General features: G+C 51.8%; 2 protein-coding genes across 4 annotated transcripts; both read right to left on the bottom strand.

Moving 5' to 3' along the window:
• Positions 1 to 430: 430 nt before the first annotated feature.
• On the bottom strand, positions 431 to 9,655 carry EGLN2 (egl-9 family hypoxia inducible factor 2). Of its 2 annotated transcripts, none has more exons than XM_066348229.1 (6): positions 9,555 to 9,655; positions 7,441 to 8,508; positions 2,096 to 2,215; positions 1,605 to 1,741; positions 1,348 to 1,415; positions 431 to 1,070 (listed from the first exon to the last, which is right to left on the bottom strand). In XM_066348229.1, exons 2-6 carry the CDS (start codon positions 8,269 to 8,271, stop codon positions 1,015 to 1,017), a joined length of 1,212 nt encoding a protein of 403 aa, XP_066204326.1. In that variant the 5' UTR covers positions 8,272 to 8,508; positions 9,555 to 9,655; the 3' UTR covers positions 431 to 1,014. The 2 variants fall into 2 exon arrangements, with proteins under 2 accessions (XP_066204326.1, XP_066204327.1); XM_066348230.1 differs by lacking the exon at positions 9,555 to 9,655 and adding an exon at positions 9,098 to 9,317.
• Positions 9,656 to 11,019: 1,364 nt separating this feature from the next.
• On the bottom strand, positions 11,020 to 20,392 carry RAB4B (RAB4B, member RAS oncogene family). 2 transcript variants are annotated; one of them, XM_066349000.1, is made up of 8 exons: positions 20,211 to 20,391; positions 18,894 to 18,974; positions 18,507 to 18,621; positions 17,130 to 17,192; positions 16,887 to 17,041; positions 15,710 to 15,805; positions 15,491 to 15,621; positions 11,020 to 11,393 (listed from the first exon to the last, which is right to left on the bottom strand). In XM_066349000.1, exons 1-7 carry the CDS (start codon positions 20,224 to 20,226, stop codon positions 15,506 to 15,508), a joined length of 642 nt encoding a protein of 213 aa, XP_066205097.1. In that variant the 5' UTR covers positions 20,227 to 20,391; the 3' UTR covers positions 11,020 to 11,393; positions 15,491 to 15,505. The 2 variants fall into 2 exon arrangements, with proteins under 2 accessions (XP_066205097.1, XP_066205098.1); XM_066349001.1 differs by lacking the exon at positions 11,020 to 11,393 and adding an exon at positions 11,920 to 12,142 and having other exon boundaries at positions 20,211 to 20,392.
• Positions 20,393 to 20,799: the final 407 nt, after the last annotated feature.

The following is a 20,799-nucleotide window of genomic DNA, read 5'->3' as shown; positions in this document are numbered from 1 at the left end:
GGGGACTAGCTTGTGCATGCTTTGGGGTTCTCACCCTAAATCTCTGTATCCCCAACAGTAGATGTGTTTGGGTGCAGACCTGGCCCAGAGATCTTCTTCACCACCACCCTGCAGTGGTTCTACCTGCTCCTGTGGGAAGCGCACCAACACAGACCTCACCCAGCAGAGCGCTGGCCTGGGCAGCATCCCCTCAGCTTTCCAGTTCCATCTACTGGGGGCAGGCTTGGCCACTCTGTTCACTACAGACCTCCCCCAGCAGAGCGCTGGCCTGGGCAGCATCCCCTCAGCTTTCCGGTTCCACTACTGGGGGCAGGCTTAGCCACTCTGTTCACTGACTTTCAGACCTCCTTACCTCTTTTACTTAATAAAGACCCCGAATTGCAGATGGAGGTGTCCCCTTGCCAAGAAAAGAAAGAGGGGGAGAGAGATGTGTGGAGCTCTGAGGTAAACTTTTATTTATTTCTTGGCTGACAGGACTTTCACCCATGCTCCTCCCAGCACCTTTTACCCTGCCAATGCGGCAGCGGTCTAGTCCAAAAGGTGCCAGCGCCAAGGGGATTGGGAGTCACTTCACATTCCAGGCTGGAGGAGTGAGGGATTACTCCCCTCACAAACCTTTGCCAGCAAGAGGCCATGACTCACCTCAACCCCAAATCCTGCATCCTGGTGGGTAATGGCAGTGCCCCCTTCCGGCTCTCCACACCTGAGAGGGGCACAACCAGACAGGGCAGGACACAGGCCCCCAGCTCCAGTAATGGTAGCTCCCAACAGTGGCCCCTGCCCAGGTCACAACCCCAGCCCCCACCACAGGGCAGCAGAGATCTCTCCTTTATGGTCCTCAGAGACTGAGGGAACCCTCCACACCAGGCAGAACAGAGGCAAAGTCGGAAGCAGCAGCAATGGTGGGGAAGGAGCAGGCACGAAGACTTGTGGGCTGCTGGCCAGGCAGCACCGGCCCAGCGCTCTTCCAAAGTCAGGGCAAGCTGTCTGTCCATGCAGCTCTTGGGCTGGCCACTAGGTGGGCGTAGTCGGCTGAGATACAGGTACTTGGACACTTTTCTGTCCTGATGCTGGGGCATGTGGGAGGCAGAGAGGGACAGGAGATAGTGAGTCATCAGGAAAACAAAGAGGCCACAGAAAAGCTAGGAAAGTGGGGGAGAGGACCAGAAAATATGGGGTTCATGCTGGGGACACCAGGAGAGTTGTTGTCTAGGGAAGTAGACCAGAGGTGAAAATGTGGCAGGATTTAGTAAAACACAGATGACGTGGATGAGGTGGCTCAAGGCCTGGTGAGGTCATGGAACAAGAAGGACTTGAAGGAAGGGATACCATTTGGGAGGCAGGTACCTAGCTGATACTTGTTTTTGGCTGCTGCTCGCTCCTTGGCATCAAAATACCAGACAGTGATGGCGTACCTGGGGACCAGAGCAGCACCACAGGGAGTTAGAGATCACTTTTCTTCAACTCCAGCCACCATATCCACAGTGACATTAGAGTTCCCCCTCTGAGCCCAGTCTGTTCCCACCTAAGCCCCTCTCAGTACCTCCCTCACAGCCTCGTCATTCAGGGAGCACCTGGGCATATCCCAGAAGTATGGGCCATACCTGGTGGCATAGGCTGGTTTCACCTCATGGGGGTTCCGCCGGTCAGACCAGAAAATGAGCAGCCGATCAAAAAGTGGCTCGATGTTGGCAACCACAGGCCGGCCCTCAGGGAAGATCTGCAGCAGGCCGCCATGCACCTGAGGGCATACCAGAGGATGAGGCAGGAGCCACTAACAGTGTAGCAGCTGCACATATAACTTCCTCCCACCTCTCAGCCTCCTAATATGACAACCCAGAGTCTGCATTACCATGGAGATGGGCAAGAAGCTAATAAAGAAAAAAGGAAATAGAGGGGAAGGTCCATTAGGCCAGGGGCTGGGCAGACTGCACCATTTCCCGAAGGATGGGACTCTGCCACCACACAGTCAGCTGGAGAGGAGGTGCCCCGCTCCCGAGTGGGTTGAGAAGAAGAACCAGAGAAGGCTAGAAGCTGAGCTGAAAGTGGAAAATGGAGTGGATGCATACCACCCCACCACATCCCCACCCCCTACCTTGATGTCCCAGTTCTGATTCAGGTAATAGATACATGTGATGCAGCGCCCATCTCCGTGGGGATTGTCAACATGCCTCACATACCCCAGCCCGTTGCCTGGGTAACACGCCACCATGGCCTGGCAGAGACAGATGGAAGTGGTTTACTGGAGTTAGGCAGAGACATTGGGGAAGTAGCCATTACCTCCTCTTCCTCACCCCTCCATGCCCCTCATCTCTGACTCCTCAGGTGTCCTGAACTCTAAGGGCTCCAGCCCCAAAACTTGCACTTTTAGCCAAGTCCCCATCTACCAGAAACCTCAGCTACAGGGCCTCAATAGCCTACTACCCCCACCCCACCCCCCACATACACACAAACCTAAAGCCAGCACCCAGACGGGGTTCAAAGAGCAACTGAACGTTTCACTTTTTAAAGATAACCCAACCCCACCTCAGACGTTTCAGCAGAATAAAACCAGTGTAAAGGTGTTCTTGTGTGCAGTGATGTGAGCTCTCCACCAGGGCTTCTCGCCCATGGCTGCAGAGTGGAACCACCTGGGACACTGATGCCCAGGCCCACCATAGACATTCTCACATACTTATTCTAAGGTGGAGCATGGAATTTTAAAGGTTCCTATGGTAATTCTAATGCACAGTAATGTTTAGAACCACTTCCCCTGACCACAAAAAATCCCTGCTAAATAAATTATGTCTCCTACACATTTGAACAGGTGCTAAAACCTAGACTATGACTAAAACCTGAGATCTAATCCCAACTCCAAGGATAACTTGTTGAGTAACCCTGGGCAGTCCCATCATCTGAAAAGGCCTTAACTTCCTCATCTGTAAAATAGTGCTAATAATACCTGCTGTTTAGGGCAGTGGCATTAACCCCTCCGAGAACCTAACTTTGGAGGTTCCTGACCACACAGATTTTTTTTTTTAAGATCTTATTCATTTTAGAGAGGAGGGGGGGAGGAGGAAGCATCAACTCTCATTATGTGCCTTGACAGAGCAAGCCCTGGGTTTCGAACTTATGACCTCAGCATTCCAGGTCGACACATTATCCAACACGCTGCCAACAGGCCAGGCAACACAGAGATATAATAGGACTCATTCAAGGCCTTGGCCTCTGTGTGTACAGGTCTAGCCACAAGGTTCTTGCCTCCTCTCCCTGATGGCTGCCACTGCCCTGGGCAGCACTGACTATGCTGAGGCCTGGGCCTACCCACTCAAGGCCTGTTTCTCATCAAGGTGTCCCTACAGACCTAATACTGGATTCATTTCAGAGCTGCTACACAAACTGTGATGTTGGGGGAAGGGGTGGGAAAATGACACAACTTCCTGTCTCAGGTTCCTCATCCATGACATGGAGCTGACAACTACTTCATAGGTTGTGAGAACTGAACAAGACATAAATGGGAAGGCACCCAGCATGGTGCCTGCCACATAATGGAAAAACCAAAGCACAGGTTGAAACAACATTAAAAAAGAAAAAGAAAAAGAGCCTGACCAGATGGTGGCGCAGTGGATAGAGAGTCGGACTGGGATGCAGAAGACCCAGGTTCGAGACCCTGAGGTCACCAGCATGAGCGTGGACTCATCTGGTTTGAGCAAAATCCCACCAGCTTGAACCCAAGGTCGCTGGTTCCAGCAAGGGATTACTCGGTCTGCTGAAGGCCCGCGGTCAGGGCACATATGAGAAAGCAATCAATGAACAACTAAGGTGTTGTAACGCGCAATGAAAAACTAATGATTGATGCTTCTCATCTCTCTCCGTTCCTGTCTGTCTGTCCCTGTCTATCCCTCTCTCTGACTCACTCTCTGTAAAAAAAAAAAAAAAGAGTCCCAGTCGTACCCTCTGCCCAAAGCCACTGATAGGACTAGATGAGGCAAATAAGGACGTACTGACATGAAGACGCTGCAGCTGCTCCCCAGTTCAGAAGGAGCATTTTCTTTGCACTGCTCACTCCCTGCACATGGATCAGTACTCTGAGCAAGCACCTCACCAGGAGAAAAGAACACCCTGTGGCCCAGAATCAGTGAGTCACTGATTACGGATGGTGAAGCCTCCCAAGTTAGAATCCAAGTAGAGATTTTGTTGGTTGTGCACAAGGAGGGGGTGGGAAAAAGGGTCCAGTGCTGCAGCTTCTCCCTCCACAATCCATCTTCACAGCTGCCAAAGACCTTTTACTCCAGCTCTTCATCATTCAAATCCCATCAAGTATCCAGTGCATCCCGAAAAAATACAAACTACTGACCACAGTCTCCAAGGTTACCAACCTCATCGCCTATCCCTGTCACTCTGCTCCAGCTTCTCAGGCCTCCTTACTGTTCTTTCTAACCAGGCCAACCTCATTCCCAAGACCTTTGCGCCTGCCTGGAACATTCTTCTCCTGTACTCTTGGTATTCACGTCTCAGGTCAAGGGGCATCTTGAGTACTCTAGCTAAAGGCACCTACACTGACTTCCCACTCTCAGTGTGTAATCAACTAGGTACGTGTTTACTTAGTATTGGCCCAGAAAGCAGCCCCATGGAAGCCCCTGGGGCCAGGCCTGTCTCCCTAATGCCCAGGAGGTAGCTGACTAAAAGCACTCCTCAGAGCCTCCATTCCACCCTGCCTTGTGCACCCTCACAGAGTGTCTCCCACCGTGAAGCAGGGACACCCTCTGGAGTCTGGCATGGAACAGGACTGCTACACGAAGGCTAGGCACAGAAATAGGCCCTTTAAGGCTCACCTTTCCCCCTACATACTCACACCATGAGGAGTGGAGGTTGGAAGTATACTCTGGCCCCAGAGAAGCATCTACTTCCTCCCCCACAAACGAAAGGGACAAGGTGGAAACTTGTTCCTCACCCTTCCACCTCAGGAAAGAGACAGCTGGGATCAGAGCCAGGAAACTGAAGAGTGAAAGGCTATTGGTGACAATGCCCCCCACAGCCCCACCACATACACTCACACACCCAAATCAGAAGCTAGAGACTGAGCCAATGCCAGCAGGCCCCACCCCCAAAGCTACTCTTAAAGGGGCAAACCAAGCCCATCAGGTCTTCCCTGGGGTCCCCTATGGTAGTCCCTGAGGCCAGCAGGAATCAACTCTCTCCTACTTACAGGCCAACTGAGCAGAGGGACCAGAGAGGAAGAGGAGGGAAGACAAAAGAAAAAGGAGCTCCATTCAGAAAGACAGCAAGCTGTTGCTGACCCTAACCATACTGGTGATCAGTGCCCCACCACCACTGAGGCCACCCAACCCAGCACCCACACTGTCTTACTGCAGAGCTAGGGGAGGGAACCCAGGTGTTACCCTTTAGAGGTGAGAAGCCTGGAGTTGCTGTCTCACTGGGGCAGGGGAAGGTCTGAGACAAACTCCAGTGATTGGGTTGGCTCCTCCCCTCCCTTCTCAGTCCAGTCTGACTTACCTCCAGGGCAATAGGAGTTACCTAGGGCTAAAAAAGTACCCCCCCAATCCTAGCCAGGGACCTAATCCCAGTCACATCCAAGGCACCAAAGAGGAAGAGATCTGCTCCTTCTAATCTCTCCCACTCCCCTCCTAAATCACCAGACTAGCTGGGGACTTAACCTGGTTTTCCTATCCTGTGGATGAGCAAAGGTTCAGAGTAGTGTCCTGCCCAGGGCCATTCAGCTCTTGTGGTCTACCACCAACTTCCTGCAAGGATTGGGGACCCTCGGGGGAAGCTGCTGAGCACCCTGTAGCCACAGAAACTCCCAGTCATCTCTCCAGCCTGAGCAGGAGCCCAGCACAGGGAGTGGTGGCCCCTGGCTCTGCAGCTATCAAGTAGTAGGAGGGAGAGGGAAGTAGGACAAGTTCCAACTGGGGTGGGGAGGATACTGGCCTAGGCCCAGGGGAGCCCTGGTCCCTGAGCCAGCTCCAGCCTGAGAAGGAAGCTGTACAGAGGTAGAACCTGAGACGGGTTCTGAGAAAGGAGGGTGGGGACATCAGGAGCACAATCTCATGCCCAAAGGGTAGAATATAGCCAGTACCATCAGCCAGGCATCACTGATGTTGTGCAGTGGGCACTCTCTACACAGCATTTTCCAACCACCACCAATCCTTGGACTCAAGGTCTCTCACCCCCCTCCATGAAGATAACGTGTCAGCAGGCCAGAGAAGCCCTATGGACCACTGTCCTGTGCAGAGCCCTGGCCCAGGTTCTTGAATGTGCACCTGGAGGCCCTGACAACTGCCCACAGACTCCAATCAAATCAGCATTTTTCTTAAAAAAATAATATAAAATTTCAGATTCTCAAAAAGGCCCAGGGCCCTAAAAAAGATGAGTAACTATTAATATTACTCTAAAGCAGTGGTCGTCAAACTCATTAGTCAATAGAGCCAAATATCAACAGTACAACAATTGAAATTTCTTTTGAGAGCCAAACTTTTTAAATTTAAACTATACAGGTAGATACATTGTTATTAACTTAATTAGGGTACTCCTAAACTGGCCTTTGCTAAAAGCATCCTCAATCTGATTGAGCCACATGTGGCTTGCGAGCCACGGTTTGCCAATCACTGCTCTAAAGAAAAAGGGACCAAGAGACACAAAGACTGGGGATCAAGAGAACAGATGAGAGTAAGACAGAGATGAAATAATGGACAAAAAGAATGGAGAACAAGGACTAGGGTGGGCAAGAGTAAGAAAGGTGGACAGGACCTCTATCCTAGTCAGCACACAGCCACCACCCAGTGCCACCCCCAGGAAGCTGTCCTTGACACAGACACCACAGGATGGTACACAGAGCACCAGGATAGTGGGCAGCACCTCCTTCCTCAGCCTGGCACTGGCTTCACTACTGCTACTCTCCCCCCTCCACCTCCCGGTTCTCCTGCCTGGGAGACAACAACGGACAGACCACAGACAGATGGAGGACAGGATGGACTTGACAGACAAACCAGCAAACAGGGATGAATGAAAGCATAGGGGAAGCGGAAAGAATGAAAACAGGGACGGACAAGAGTGGATAGACAAAAGCAAAACGTGTGCCTATGTTTCATGGGTCTGGGGCCCATGAACACATCAGAAGACTGTAAACCACGTACAGATGTAGAGGTATGGACATCAGCACCTTTCCTTGGGTTCTTCAGGAGGATCACTGGCAAGATCAAGCAGCACTGTAGCTACAGGCCAAACAAACCCCTGGTTTATAGGTGCACAAACTACAGCCCACAGGAAGAAAGCACACAGACTCCCCAGAGTCCCAACAGGAAATGAGAGCCCAAAGTGAATTCCAATACTTCCTCCATGTGAGCTGCCTAAACCCTTCTGTGACCCCTAGAAGCATCTCCAAACCCACTGGTGCTCAGAGCATAAGGCATCCAACAAATGAGTGCAGGGCTGCCTTACCTTGGTGCGCCCATTGATGACGTAGCCGCCCAGCCGCCCAGCACAGTGCCGAATCACAGTGTCCACGTGGGCCATGAGAGCCCCGATGCTTCGACAGCCTGGCTCGTGGCCTTCTACCCAGGCGATCTGGTCCCCACGAATGCTGCGTGGCGGGATAGCCCGCTGGCTCACTAGCTGCCCATCACGCAGGCGCCCACCCCGCTTTAGGGCTTCTACCTCAGCCAACACACGGCCACCCAGTGCTGCCCCCAGGAAGCTGTCCTTGACACAGATGCCATAGTACCGCATGCAGGGCACAATATAGTCCAGGGCCAGGCGCTCAGTTGCAGTGGGCAGCTCCTCCTCCCTCAGGCCACCACGGGCCTCACCACGGCCACTACTGCAGCCCATACCACCCTCGCCTTCCTCCTCCTGGTTTTCCTGCCTCGCCCAGGGCCGCTTGCTGGGTGCTGGGGCATCCCCACCATCCTCTGCCCATTTCCGCTTAGGGGCCTCAGGCTGAGCACCCTGAGCTGCCAGTCGCTGACACCCCTTGGAGACTAGTGCTGCAGCACCCTCACTCTGCAGTGGTCGCAGCTCACCACCATCCTGCCCACCAAAGCCCTCTGGCAGGGGGCTGACTGTGGTGGAAGTGGCTGTGGCTCTGGGAATCCCACTCCCTGCCGAGGCTTCAGCAGGTACTCCTGGACGGTGGTAGGAGGGTAGCAGGGGACATGGCAGGTACCTCTCCACCCCCATCCTGGACCGGCCAGGCTCTAAGGGCTCTGACACAGAACCCAGCAACTGAGGGAGAGCCTGACTCAGGGGCTGCGGCTGGCATGGGCTGTCCATGGCAGCAACGTCTTCATCCCCCGGGCATGGAGGGCACGGCCCGGGCCCATGGTGCCACCCTCCTCCGCTGCCGCCTCCTCCTCCAATTGATGCAGCCGGGGGGCCAGGGAGGCCGGGCCTGGCGTGGGGTAGGGTGAGGCAGGGCAAGTGGCAGCAGCTCTTCTGCCCTGGTAGTGCTCGCTGGTCCCCAAGTCCTCTGCTGTCCCTAGGGGCCTGGGAAGGGACCTGTCAGGGTAACTGGAGAAAGAGAGGGGAGGAAGGATGTTCAAGGAGCTAGACTCAAATTGGCTAGGGGAAGGGAAGCAATGGAGGAGCAATAGAAAGGCAGACAAAGTTGGCTACTGAAACCCCCAAACCTGAGCCAAATCGGGAGAGAAGACCCTGGGAGTTTTGAGGGGAAATAACTGACAGACAAAAGTCAGTGAGGGGGACAGCTGTAGGAGTAAGGCTGGGTAGATGATCCAAAACAGAGAGCTGTGGTGGGGGCTGGGGGAGAGAGCATCCACACACTGAGAGACAAACAAAAAAGAGGGAGGATCTTAAGTAGAAAAGGAACGCTGAAGGGGGGGGGGGGTAATAGAACAAGTAAGGATGATCTGCCTGGGGGTTCCGGAGAGTCACAGGGAATGTGGGGGTCCACAGACAGGAAAATAGGGAATCCAAAGACAAAGAGAACAGGAGGAGTTGTGGGGGTGGGGTGGGGACAGAGACAGAAAAACAAACCGGAGAAAAGCTGGAAAGGAGGGCCTGAGACAGCGAGATAGACCGGGGTGGAGGGGTCGACCCTTCCCCAACCGGAGAAAGCTTGTTGGGGGATGACACACACCCAGACGGAAGGGAGGTCCTGAGACAGACGGACGGAAAGGAGACGCGGGGGGAGGATCCAAAGAGACACAGAGGGAGAAGGGTTCATGCGCTCGCGGACAGGACTAGGGAAAAAAGTGCCGCTGCCCAACTCCCTTTGGAGCGGGCACTGAGGGTCCGTCGGGGCGCAGCTGGCGACGGAGGCAGAGCCTAGGGGCCGCTAGGACCTCTGCCCCCTCCCCTCCCCCTCCGTCAGGCTCGCGTTCCCCGCTGCCACCCCAACCCTCGCGACAGCCGGCACTAAACGTGCCTGTCGGATGATCCCTCCCCCACGCCCCACCCCCACTTCCCCTCCCCAGGGTCGCCAGGCTCCGCTACCGCGGGTCCGGCGCGGCCCCCACACCCTGCCCGGCTCGCGCCAGTGCCCGGCTCGAACACCCTCTCCACCCCGCTCCCTTCCTTCCCCGAGCTCTCCTCACCGAGCTTTTTCCTTCGACCCCGGCGCCGCCGTTTGTGCCAGCCGCCCAGCGCCGCACAGCACGCCATACCCCGCCCCCACCACCCGCGACGCTTCGCCCCCGCCTCTCCGGGCGGGTACGTGACCGCGCCCGGGCGAAGGTGACAGTGCGCAGGCGCGACCAGCGCGGGGCGGGGTGAGGACGTTCTGAACAGCCCCACTCGAAACAGGTGGGCCGGGCGATACAATGCTTATTTGCATCCTAGGCTCCACCCCTCCGTGGGGAGGCGGAGCTCTATTGGAAAAGGCTGAATCAAGGGAAGGGGGGCTTTCTGCAAGTATTACGCAAATTACAAGGGAGGGGTATGCAAACAAGGCTAATTACATGGACTTGTCAATCCTCCATGAGCCTAGAACGCTGCGGAATAGTGGCTGGGTCGGGATGTGGTATTTACGTGGACGGCTCCGCCTTCTCACTGTTCAAGAATAGGGATGACTGAGATACTGAGAAATGTCGGTGTAGGTAGTTGGGAAATGTATGTAAATTAACACGTGATAATTTACATAAGGCCTTTTTATAACGGAGGAAAAAAGAGCGGAACGTCCTTGAGAGGAGGAAGAGCAGACTAGGTCTCATGACCCACTCCGCCCTGTCCCCTCGGGACAACTGTGGGAGTCAAAATAAAGCAAAATCTAGGAACCACTCCGCCCTGTCCCCTCGGGACAACTGTGGGAGTCAAAATAAAGCAACCTAGGAAAGCTATGTAGAGAATATATTTACATGACGACAGCCTCGTCATGTCTTTTTAAAACTATTTTGGGTGACTGGGCCTGGGAGGAATACGCAGATTAGGTCATTTAAGGCCCCACCCCCTAAGCCTCACCTAGGCTGAGCAGAGCAGGTGGGACTTCACCTGTCCCTGGCAGAGCATGTAGTGTCCTTGGTTCACCTGGCCACAAGATAACATACCAGACTCCAGTATGCACATGAGTCCGGGTTACACAAAGACCCACATAGTGCACAGGTACACAGACAGGCGTTATCAGAGCCAAATTCACATCAAAGCACAGAGACCTCAGGGGCACACAGTCACACATACAAGTTGGACACTGCCTCAGACCTTCAGGCATCAGACATGCATAGGCATCACCACAGGCCTGAATTCTTATTCATGTTGGTGTCTCAAACAGAAGTCTCATGAATACAATCACTGAGGACACAGAGCCTTCACAACAGTGTCACACACACAAGCAGGACACATTCCTACAGATGCCATCAATCATGGCATGGCACATCAGTGCTACATATGTGGCCCTCCCACACAGTCACAAAATGTGCACATAGTGACAACCTCCCTCTACAACAGGCACCCTCACACCATGTCCGACCCAGAAACACAGCCCCAAATATAAGACTCACTTCTTCCATCAAGTACCTCTTCTACCTCCCCTCCCTCTCTGCCACCCCAAAATGATGGAGGCCAAGACACAGGTATAAACAATGCTTTATGGGGGTGGGAGGGCAGGCCTTCAGGTAATAAATAACTTGTACTTGCAATGGCAGGGCCAGGGGAGCTGGGGCCAAATGGCCCTGGTCTCGGGCTTTGGAAACTCTTTGAGAATGGTTAGGGGTTCAGGGGGGACAAGGGGTAGCCAAGACAGAGGATGCAGCAGCAGGTATGGATTCCCCCTTCCCCCATGGCTCAGTCTTGCCCCCTCAGCCAGGCCCCACCAGGCCAGGGATGGGGGACAGATGGCAGGGCAGCTTCTCTGGGGCCAGGGCAGATGAGGGGCTCGGCCTCTGGGGGCTGGGGCTGAGCCCCAGGTAGAAAGACAGGGCTGGTCCTAGAGAACAGGTGAGCTGAAAGAAAAGCGTGAGGTGAACTGGAAGGATTCTGGTTCTGTCCAGCTGGTTTGTCTATCTCATTTCTAGGTATCCTTTCTGCCCTCTTATCTGTGCCAGTCTCTCCATATCTTTCTCTTTCTCCCAGGGTTCCTACACTCTTTCTATTTCTTGTCTGGACATAATTTATGGCACACTCTTTAAGGGTTTCTCTCTGTTTGCTTCAGAGAGCTGTCTCCTTCAGTCTCTAGAGAGGTAGTTCAGTGTTTAAATTTCAAGTCCCCACCTTTGTATCTGTGTCCTTCTATAGTCCTGGATCACCCTGGCTCCTGGTCTCATTCCAGGGTTTTCCAAACTGAGAAGACACATTGAGTTATGTGGTTCTTGCTTTGCTGTAGATAGCATTACCTGATAGGTTCCAGAAATCCTGAAATCATCTGAGAATTCCTGGGGTAAGGCCCAGGCATCAGTAACTTTTAAAGCTCTCCAGGTGATTCCAATGTACAGCACTAAGTTAAGTGGGGTAGGAAATCTGTTCAGTGGGCCTTGACCAATCTTTTATTGAAAAACAATAAAATGGCCTGACCAGGCACTGGCGCAGTGGATAGAACATCAGCCTGGTACACAGAGGATCCAGGTTCAAAACCCTGAGGTCACCAGCTTGAGCGCAGGGTCACCGGCTTGAGCGGGGCATCATAGACAGGACCCCCATGGTCGCTGGCTTGAGTCCAAGGTCAACTGGCTTGAGCAAGAGGTCACTGGCTCAGCTGCAGCCCCCAGGTCAAGGCACATATGAGAAAGCAATCAATGAACAACTAAAGTGCCACAATAAAGAACTGATACTTCTCATCTCTCTCCCTTCCTGCCTGTCTGTCCCTCTCTCTGTCTCTCTCGCTAAAATATATATATATATGAATACATAGAAAATATCAAGAGTGCATCATATGTAACAATATTGGTTCATGGAGATAAAAGCAAATGAGTGGGTGCCAGAAGCTGGGGGAAATAAAGACTGACTGCTTAATGGGTATGGGGTTTCCTTTTCAAGCAACATGTTCTGGAACTAGACAGAAGTGGTGGTTGCATAATCTTGTGAAAGTACTAAATGCCACTAAATGATACATTTTAAAATGGCTAGATTTATTTTATGTGAATATCACCTCAGGTTTTATTTTTTAAAGTATTTTTTAAAAGATTTTATTTATTGATTTTAGAAAGAAAAAAGAGAGAAGGGGAGGAGGAGCAGGAAGCATTAACTGGTAGTATGTGCCCTGACTAGGCAAACGCAGGGTTTTGAACTGGCCACCTTAGCATCCCAGGTTGATGCTATATTCACTGTGCCACCACAGGTCAGGTGGTGAAAGAAAAGCGTGAGGTGAATCACCTCCATATTTTTTTTTTTAATTTTTTTATTGATTTTAGAGAGAGAAAGTGAAAAAGGAACAGATCTGTTCCTGTATGTGCCCTGACCAGGGATCGAACTGGAACCTCTACACTTTGGGATGAAGCTCTAACCAACCAAGCCATCCAGCCAGGGCCACCTCAGTTTTTTTAAAAAAAGTATTAGTGCCAGAAAAACATGTTTTAGTTTTACGTGTGTATGACTACATTAGGTCAACATATATTTCCTCCTGCAGACTGCAGTCAACAAAATTTGAAAAAGCATCATCTTACTATATTTGATTCCCTGAGGGTAAACCCTAAAACAGACTGTGTGCTAAGCCCTGGGGTGAAAAGTACACACCCATCCATTTCTGCACAGCCCAGACTCTTTGAATGGATAAAAAGATAAATAATAAACAGCCCTCATAAGCAGACTGTTTATGAGTCTTTAAGTGTCAGTCCCTATTCTAAGCATTTTACATGAATTAACAATCTTCTCAGCACCAACATGAGGCAGGTAGTGTTAAGTGAGAAAACCAAGGCCCAGAAAGGTTAAACCAGGGGTCCCCAAACTACGGCCCGCGGGCCACGTGCAGCCCCCTGAGGCCATTTATCCGGCCCCCGCCGCACTTCCAGAAGGGGCACCTCTTTCATTGGTGGTCAGTGAGAGAAGCCTAGTTCCCATTGAAATACTGGTCAGTTTGTTGATTTAAATTTACTTGTTCTTTATTTTAAATATTGTATTTGTTCCCGTTTTGGTTTTTTACTTTAAAATATTTGCAGTGTGCATAGGGATTTGTTCATAGTTTTTTTTTTTATAGTCCGGCCCTCCAACGGTCTGAGGGACAGTGAACTGGCCCCCTATGTAAAAAGTTTGGGGACCCCTGGGTTAAACTATTTGCCCAGAGTCACCTAGCTACAAAGTGACAGAGTCAGAGCTTAACTGCAGGAAGCCCGGCTCTGGAGTCTGTGATCTGTCACCTCCTTTCCTTCTCAGATGGAGAAGACAAAGACTGTACAAATAATAAGCTGTAAGATCACCAGCTGGAGGGAGTGACCCCATCTGGGATAAACATTCCTGCAGGATGATCACGTTAGCAGAGACCAGAAGATAAACGGGAGTTGGAATAAGAAAGGCGATGGGAGGACAGGTGCACCCAGCCAACACAGAGCAGATGGAAAAGTCTCGAAGGGAAAAAAGCACTGCCCAAAGAACTTACCATGGACTGTCTCTCTCAAATTCCATACTCAATCATGAGTACATCATTTTGGCTCTGCCTTCAAAGCATATCCAGTATAATTCCTTTTCCCCGCAGCCACTCTGGAGCTGCCAATAGCTGGGAGGGGAGGTGGGCATGAAGCACAGAGGGGAGAACTGGGCAGACATTCATACCCCCAGAGAGGTAGGGAGGGGACCAAATCCTGTAGGATCTTGCAAGGAGCTTGGAACAAACAGGCTTCCTGAAGGAGGGAAAGGTTAGCAGGGAAGATAGGGAAGGAATGGTGTTCCTGGCAGAGGGCACAGAATGAGCAAAGACCCTGAGAAAGAACTTCAGTGTGGCTACAGTGGCCTGAAAGGTGGGGAGAGATGCAAGTTGAGGCAGCTAAGGTTGGCAGGAGCCAGCCCCTACAGAGTCAAACATCAGGCTGAGGAGCCTCAGCTGTGTCCCATGGACCCTGGGGGGCCGTGAATGGTTTTAAGCAGGGAGGGGACAGGATCAGATGTGCTTCAGAAAGACCCAGTGGCTACATCAAGAGGGGACAAGACTGGAAACAGACTAGGGAGGATACAGAACGTACATCTCAGCACCTTATCTGCCCCCACCATGGTCCTGTCTACCATTGTCTCTCACTTTGACTTTGAGGTAGCCTCCTCATTAGTCTCCTAACAACCACTCCTGCTCCCCACAATACCCCAATATATAGTCAGAGGGACCCTATGAACACCTAAGTCAGATTGCATCCTTCCTCTGCTCAGAACCCTCCTATGGCTCCCATCACACCCAGAGTATAAGCCCGAGTCCTCCCTGTGGCCCACAAGGCCCTAATTGATCTGCTTCCCTCCACTTCTGGCCTCATCCCCTACTGTACCACCCTCAACACACATGCACATGCATGTGCACATGCACACGCATACGCACTTCACTCCAGTCACATTAGCCTCGTTGGTCTTTCTCGCTCATGCGAGGCATGACCCTGCCTCAGGGCGTATGCACTGGCTTTTTTCTCTACCTAGAACACTCTTCCCCCAGGTCCTCACATGACCCTCCTTCCTTAGCTCCTTTGAGTCTTTGTTCAAATGTCATCTTCTCAGAGACCTTGCTTCACCATCTTATTCAAAATTCCATTCCTCCTTACCCCTCCTTACCCTGCACAGCTATCTCCCTAACAACTATATAATGTATTTATGTATCTTGTTTATTGTCTGTCTCCTCCATGAGCGCAGGGATTTTTCTCTGTTTCACCAGTGATTTGAACAGAGCCTGGCACATAGTAGGTGCTCAGTAAATATTTGATGAATTATGAAGCGAAGGATCAGAGATCCAGGGCTGAGAGCTGGCAATGGGATAGAAAGGACTTCCCCCTGGCTGGGAACATGGCTCCTTTAATTCAAGTGCTTTTGCATTTTTCTTTTTCCCTGTTTATTTTGTCACCTCTCCTTTTCTGTGTCTCTGTCTCTGCTCCATACTCCTCCTACCAGAAGACCAACCCTGCAGTCCCCAGTATCTCACCTGACTCTGCGGGTCTCAGCAGCCACAGGGCTGAGGGGCAATGGCCTGGGTATTCCGAGGCTGTCGCAGCTGGCGAAGAGAAGCATCACCGTACTGAATGCCTGAGCCCATCCTCTCAGGGTCAAGCTCACCTGCCGACGAGGGGAGAGGTCAGGACTGGTCCCTTGGAAACCTCTGGCTCCAACCTTACACTCCCACTTGAGGCAGTCCGAGACTCACCTGAGTCAATCTTGTTAAGGATGGTGCGGGCGCACTTCAGGAAAGCCTCCTCCACGTTCTCCCCTGTGAGAGCACTGGTTTCCAGGAACATTAGCTCTGGGGGCAGACGCTCAGAAGGTCAGGGCCTCAGTCAGTCCCCATCCTCCACTCTGACACTGACCTGCTGCCTCTCATTCTGTTCCTCAAACATACCATCTTTGCCCTCACTCCCAGCCTTTGTACACACCATTCCTCTGCCATGAATGCCCTCCTCCTTAGGTACCTACTTAGCTCTTCCTTTAGAGCTCAGCTCACACATGTCCTCCTCCAGAAAGTCCTCCCTGACCTCCCAGGATGGGTCATGTGCCTCCTCTGGGCTCTCATGGGCCCATGTCTCCTCCAGCCTGGCACCGATTCCTCTGGCTGTCAGTATCTGGCCATGGGCCTGCCTGCACACCTACCCCCACAGTGAACTGAGAGCTGGGCCCAAGGCTATCTTCATCAGTGTGTCCCAACCACCATCTAGCAAGGGCCAAGTCCACCATAGTCCACCCATCAGTCATGTGAGAAGGCCGTACAGTAAGTTAAGAGCCAGGATTAAAACCCACATCTTTCTGAGGGCAAAGCTCCTCTAAACCTGGAGTATACAAACTGAATGTGGACAGACCCTAAGCCAGCAGATGTTTGGCCAACACAAAGTTTTCAAGTGGGTTTGTACTTTCATATCTTCTAACATGGCTGCCAGTCTTGTCCACTCTCCTATGCCAGTGCCTACTAATGTGGGGCCAACCCTGTCCTATCTATTTATTCAAAAACATGCCTGTCCCCTAGGGCCATTGGAATTTCCTGTCTCTACCTGACACCAATACCCTGTATCCTTGCCATGGTGGTTGAAACCATCTTAGCAGCCAACATTATCAAGTACCTGCTCCATCCAGGTGGTGCTGAAGGCTTTCCATGAACCATGTCCCTTTACCATCATGCAGGATTCGATACAGAAACATTATGAGCCCCACTATCTAGATGAGGAAACTGAGGACCAGAGCAGTCACATGGTGCACATGTGGCAACACTCAGATTTGAAGCCACACCTCTAAACTTCCACATTCCCCTGCTGGGCACAGCCATAGAGAGACAGGAAGCCCACGGCCCCAGTGGACTGTCCCCCATCCTCGCCAGCCCGCCATATGACTCTCACCATTCTCCTGGGCAAAGCGGGAGGCCTCCAGGAAAGTGACTTCCCGCTCAGGATCCAGGTCCTTCTTGTTGCCACAGAGGATGACCACAATGTTGGGGCTGGCCAGTGTACGGGCATCCGTCAGCCAGGCAGCCAGCGAGTTGTAAGTCTCCCGGCTGTGGAGAAGAAAAACAGAGGGAGATGGGTGCAGGAGAGGGACCACCCAGGTCCCACCCCACCCAGTCACCCATTTCGTATACCCACCTGGTGATGTCGTACACCAACAGGGCTCCAGCTGCCCCTCGGTAGTAACTCCGTGTCACTGACCTGTGGGGCCAGGGGGACCCAGTCACTCCGGAGGCCAGGGTCTGCCCCAAGACTTCCCCCCTCTGCGGAAAGAGACTGAAGGTTCGGAAGCCCCCCTTCACTGCTGGCCCATCCCCCCAATTCTGGCAACGGTCTGGTCTCACTACAATGCCTCTCTCTGTCTCAGTCTCTGTCTCCCTCAATCTCTATCTCACTTTGCTCTTTGTCTCTTTGCCTGTGTCCCTGACATTCTGTTTTTCTTCACTGGTCTTTCTTTCTGTCTCCCTTATGTGTAAATGTCTTTAAATCTCTATTTCTGTCTCTGTCTGGCTCTGGCTCTCTCATCTTCAATCTTGCTTTCTCATTCATTCATTCAACATTTTCTGTCATTTCTCCTTTGCCCAGTCCTGGCCAGATGCTGTGCAAACATATCTGCTTGTCCCTCTCCTGCTTTGCCTGGGGGAGGCCCCCTTCCCAGTGTGGCCAACTGTCTACACCTCCCTGTGTCACCAGCCTGGGTTCCTCTGGAACTCATGCAATCATTCCACAAGCATTTATTAAACTTACTGCAAACCCAGTTTATGTCACACACCTGTCTTTTCTCCACCTCTCGGTCTCTGGCTTCTTTGTACCTCACACAGTGAACTAACACACGACTATTAACATAGCAGCTCTTCATGGACTCTATTCCCTCGTTTCTCATCTGCCTATTTCTCAGACTCAGGGTTTCAATGTGTCTATCACCTTTTCTGCAGACATTTCCTGAAGACATACTGTGTGCTGAGCCCTACTTGCTTCTCTTTCCCCCCAGAACAGAGAGTTTTCTCCATTTCTCTGCTACACTTCTCTCCCCTCCGTGTCAGTTCCGTGTCTCACCTTCTCTGTCTCTGTCTTTCTCTCTCCTCTCTCCCTCTCAGTGTGTCTCTTTCAAGTGTCCCTTTGTCTTTCTGTTTTAGTCACTCTTCTTTCCATCTCTACCCTCTCATACGCACTCCAAGAGTGACTTTCTCTTCAGGCACAATTCTCTCCTTGGGCACAATTCCCCATAGTCTCTCTATGGCCTGTTGGTCTCTCCCTGGCTCTCATTTTTTGTTATGCTTCTTTCTCAGCCTCTTTTTCTCTCACTGTCTCTGTCATCCTCTCTCCAGGATTCCTTCTTTCTTTAGCTGTAAGTACCTGCTACTCAGTCTGTCTCTCATCCTCTGCTTTGCCCGCCCTCTCAGTGTCTCCTTGCTTCTATTGTTGTATCTCCAAGTCTCTCTGCACACCTCTCTCCCATTTTCTCTCCTTTCTCCTCCTTTCCCCAACCCCTCCTTCGGAGCCCAGCCTACTTACCGAAACCGCTCCTGGCCAGCCGTGTCCCAAATCTGTAGTTTCACAGTCTTCCCGCCCACACTGACTACCCGAGATCCGAATTCCACACCGATCGTGTGGTTGGAGTCCTGTTTGACTGGGAGTGGGAGGGTGAAAAGAGGCAGTGCAGGGGTTCAGAGGATTCCCTGTCCTCCAAGACTTCTCAACCTGTACAAACCCATTCTCATTGCTGGGACAACTAAGGCTCAAGGAAGACCTAGCAAAGAGCATACAACACAGAAAGGACCAGGCGGCCAGCACTAGAGTTGTACCTATGGCCAGCCCTGCCCCTGCTCACCCTAACCACTGCCCACGCTATGCCCATTCCCACAGTTCAGTGCTCCTAGGACCACTCTCAGCGACACTTACATTTATTCTCAATGAACTGATGAAGGAGACATGATTTTCCAGTTCCTGCACTGCCAATCACCAGGAATTTGAAGAGGAAGTCTGAAAAGATGGAGCCAAAATCAGGAAAACCCAGACAAAGAGAAAGTTGCAGGAGAAAATATGGAAACCAAGAGGCCATCAGTTACAGGGAGAGAAAAAGACAAACAGAAACAGAGCTGTAGATAACAACAGTAACAGATAATTTCTTATAAAATATACTGCTCACAAAAATTAGGAGATATTTAAGCTTCATATTAGTTTTGAAATATCCCCTAATTTTTGTGAGCAGTATACTTTCCATGTACCAGACATGGTTCTAAAGTTCTTTACCTACATTAACAGTTCACTTAATCCTCAGGAAAATTCTTATGAGGAAGGTGTACTAATAATTATCCCATTTTTCAGATAAGGAAACTAAAGCCAGAAAGGTTAACTGACTTGCCCAAGACTGCACAGGTAGGCAGAGCTGGTATTCAAACTCAAGCCAACTGGCTCCAGAGTCCAAGATCTTAGCTATTATATTGCTAAGGCCTCTTTTATAAAAGACTACAGTCTTGCCCTTGCTCCTCACGACTTCACCTCCTATAACTCTGATTCATTGACTCCATTCTAGCCTCTGGCTTTCAGTCTACTCCCTGAAGATGACAAGCTGGTTCCCATCTCAGGGTCTTTGCACTTGTTCCCAATGCCATTCTCTATTTGTTGAATGAATGCAGCTCCCTCTGACTCCTAAACCAGTGGTCTTTCTACCCCACCCTGTCCTCCCACCTCCTGAGTCATCCATCCTGATTTTCAAATTCTAACTCCCTCCTTCTTCCTCTACCCAAGGCCCTGCCCCTATTCTCAAGCTTAAGCCCCACCCCCTAATTCAAGGACAACTCCAACCCCATTCCAGACCTTTCAAGCCAGATCAGTTCCAGGGTCCAGAGCATCCCATCAGGCATCCTGTGTAACCTATCAAACTCGACCCCTGCCAGTCAGGCCCGCCCCATCCACGCTGGCTCCACCCTGACATATTAAGGCTTACCCTCTCCCTCAATACCTATCCTGATCCATCATGACTGGCTACCCCAAATCCCGCCCCAAGCTATTCAACCCAGACCAGACCCTCAGGCTCCGCCCAAATCGATTAAGCTCAGCCTCAGACCCACTAAACCCCTCTCAGCATCCACTAGGCCCTGCCCCTTAATACCAGACCCCGCCTCCTGGCACAAAGCCCCGCCCCATTGCCACAGGCCGTCTTCTTTCTGGGCCCAGACCCCAGACCCCAGACCCCATCTTCGGCCCACCACTCACCGTAGGTCTCGGCCATGACTCGGTTACGGCCGCTTAGGGCCGCAATATGGCGCCACGGCCGCACCTCCTCCTCGGCTGGCAGCCCCTCCGCTCCAGCTGCAGCCCCGGCTCCTTCCTACTCCCCGACCCGGCGCCGCCACTTCCGCCTCCACCCGCCTCGGGCGCAACCCGCTAGGACTACGGGATACCCTACCACACTTCCCAAAGGCAGGGATTGGCAGTCTCGACGGCCACAGGGCGGGACAATTAAGTGGATTGGCTGTGTAAGAGACGAGCCAAAAGCGTAGGACCAAGGGGAACGAATGGCGAACAAGTGGGAAGGGGCGGTTCAGAGGCACTTAACCGTACAGAGCAACGGATTTGGTCATAAATCCTGGGGCAGAGTCCAACTCCACATTGGGTAGTAGCAGAATTGGGGCAGGAATATGGATGCAAAGAAGGGGGTATGGGCAGGACTGATAAAAAAAGAGCCTAATGACTGCGATTTCTGACCTCAAAAACAGGAAGGATAAAAAGTGCGGGGATATGTGCAGATTAACCACCTCCTCCCACCTCCCTTTGCAGTAATCTTCCAAAAAATCCAATGCTC

Source organism: Saccopteryx leptura, chromosome 9, assembly GCF_036850995.1.
Source record: "Saccopteryx leptura isolate mSacLep1 chromosome 9, mSacLep1_pri_phased_curated, whole genome shotgun sequence".
Taxonomy (NCBI): domain Eukaryota; kingdom Metazoa; phylum Chordata; class Mammalia; order Chiroptera; family Emballonuridae; genus Saccopteryx; species Saccopteryx leptura.
The sequence above is the reverse complement of the archived record's forward strand: the minus strand, read 5'-3'. Positions and strand labels throughout refer to the sequence as shown.

Coding starts and splice junctions, on each gene's coding strand:
- EGLN2 (XM_066348229.1), bottom strand. CDS start 8,271: ATGGACAGCCCATGCCAGCCGCAGCCCCTGAGTCAGGCTCTCCCTCAG. Junction 2,216..7,440: donor TCATCAATGGGCGCACCAAG/GTAAGGCAGCCC, acceptor TGTCTCTGCCAG/GCCATGGTGGCGTGTTACCC. Junction 1,071..1,347: donor CAAAAACAAGTATCAGCTAG/GTACCTGCCTCC, acceptor CACATGCCCCAG/CATCAGGACAGAAAAGTGTC.
- RAB4B (XM_066349001.1), bottom strand. Junction 17,042..17,129: donor TTGGTGTACGACATCACCAG/GTGGGTATACGA, acceptor TCTTCTCCACAG/CCGGGAGACTTACAACTCGC. Junction 15,622..15,709: donor CCTTAACAAGATTGACTCAG/GTGAGTCTCGGA, acceptor CCTCGTCGGCAG/GTGAGCTTGACCCTGAGAGG.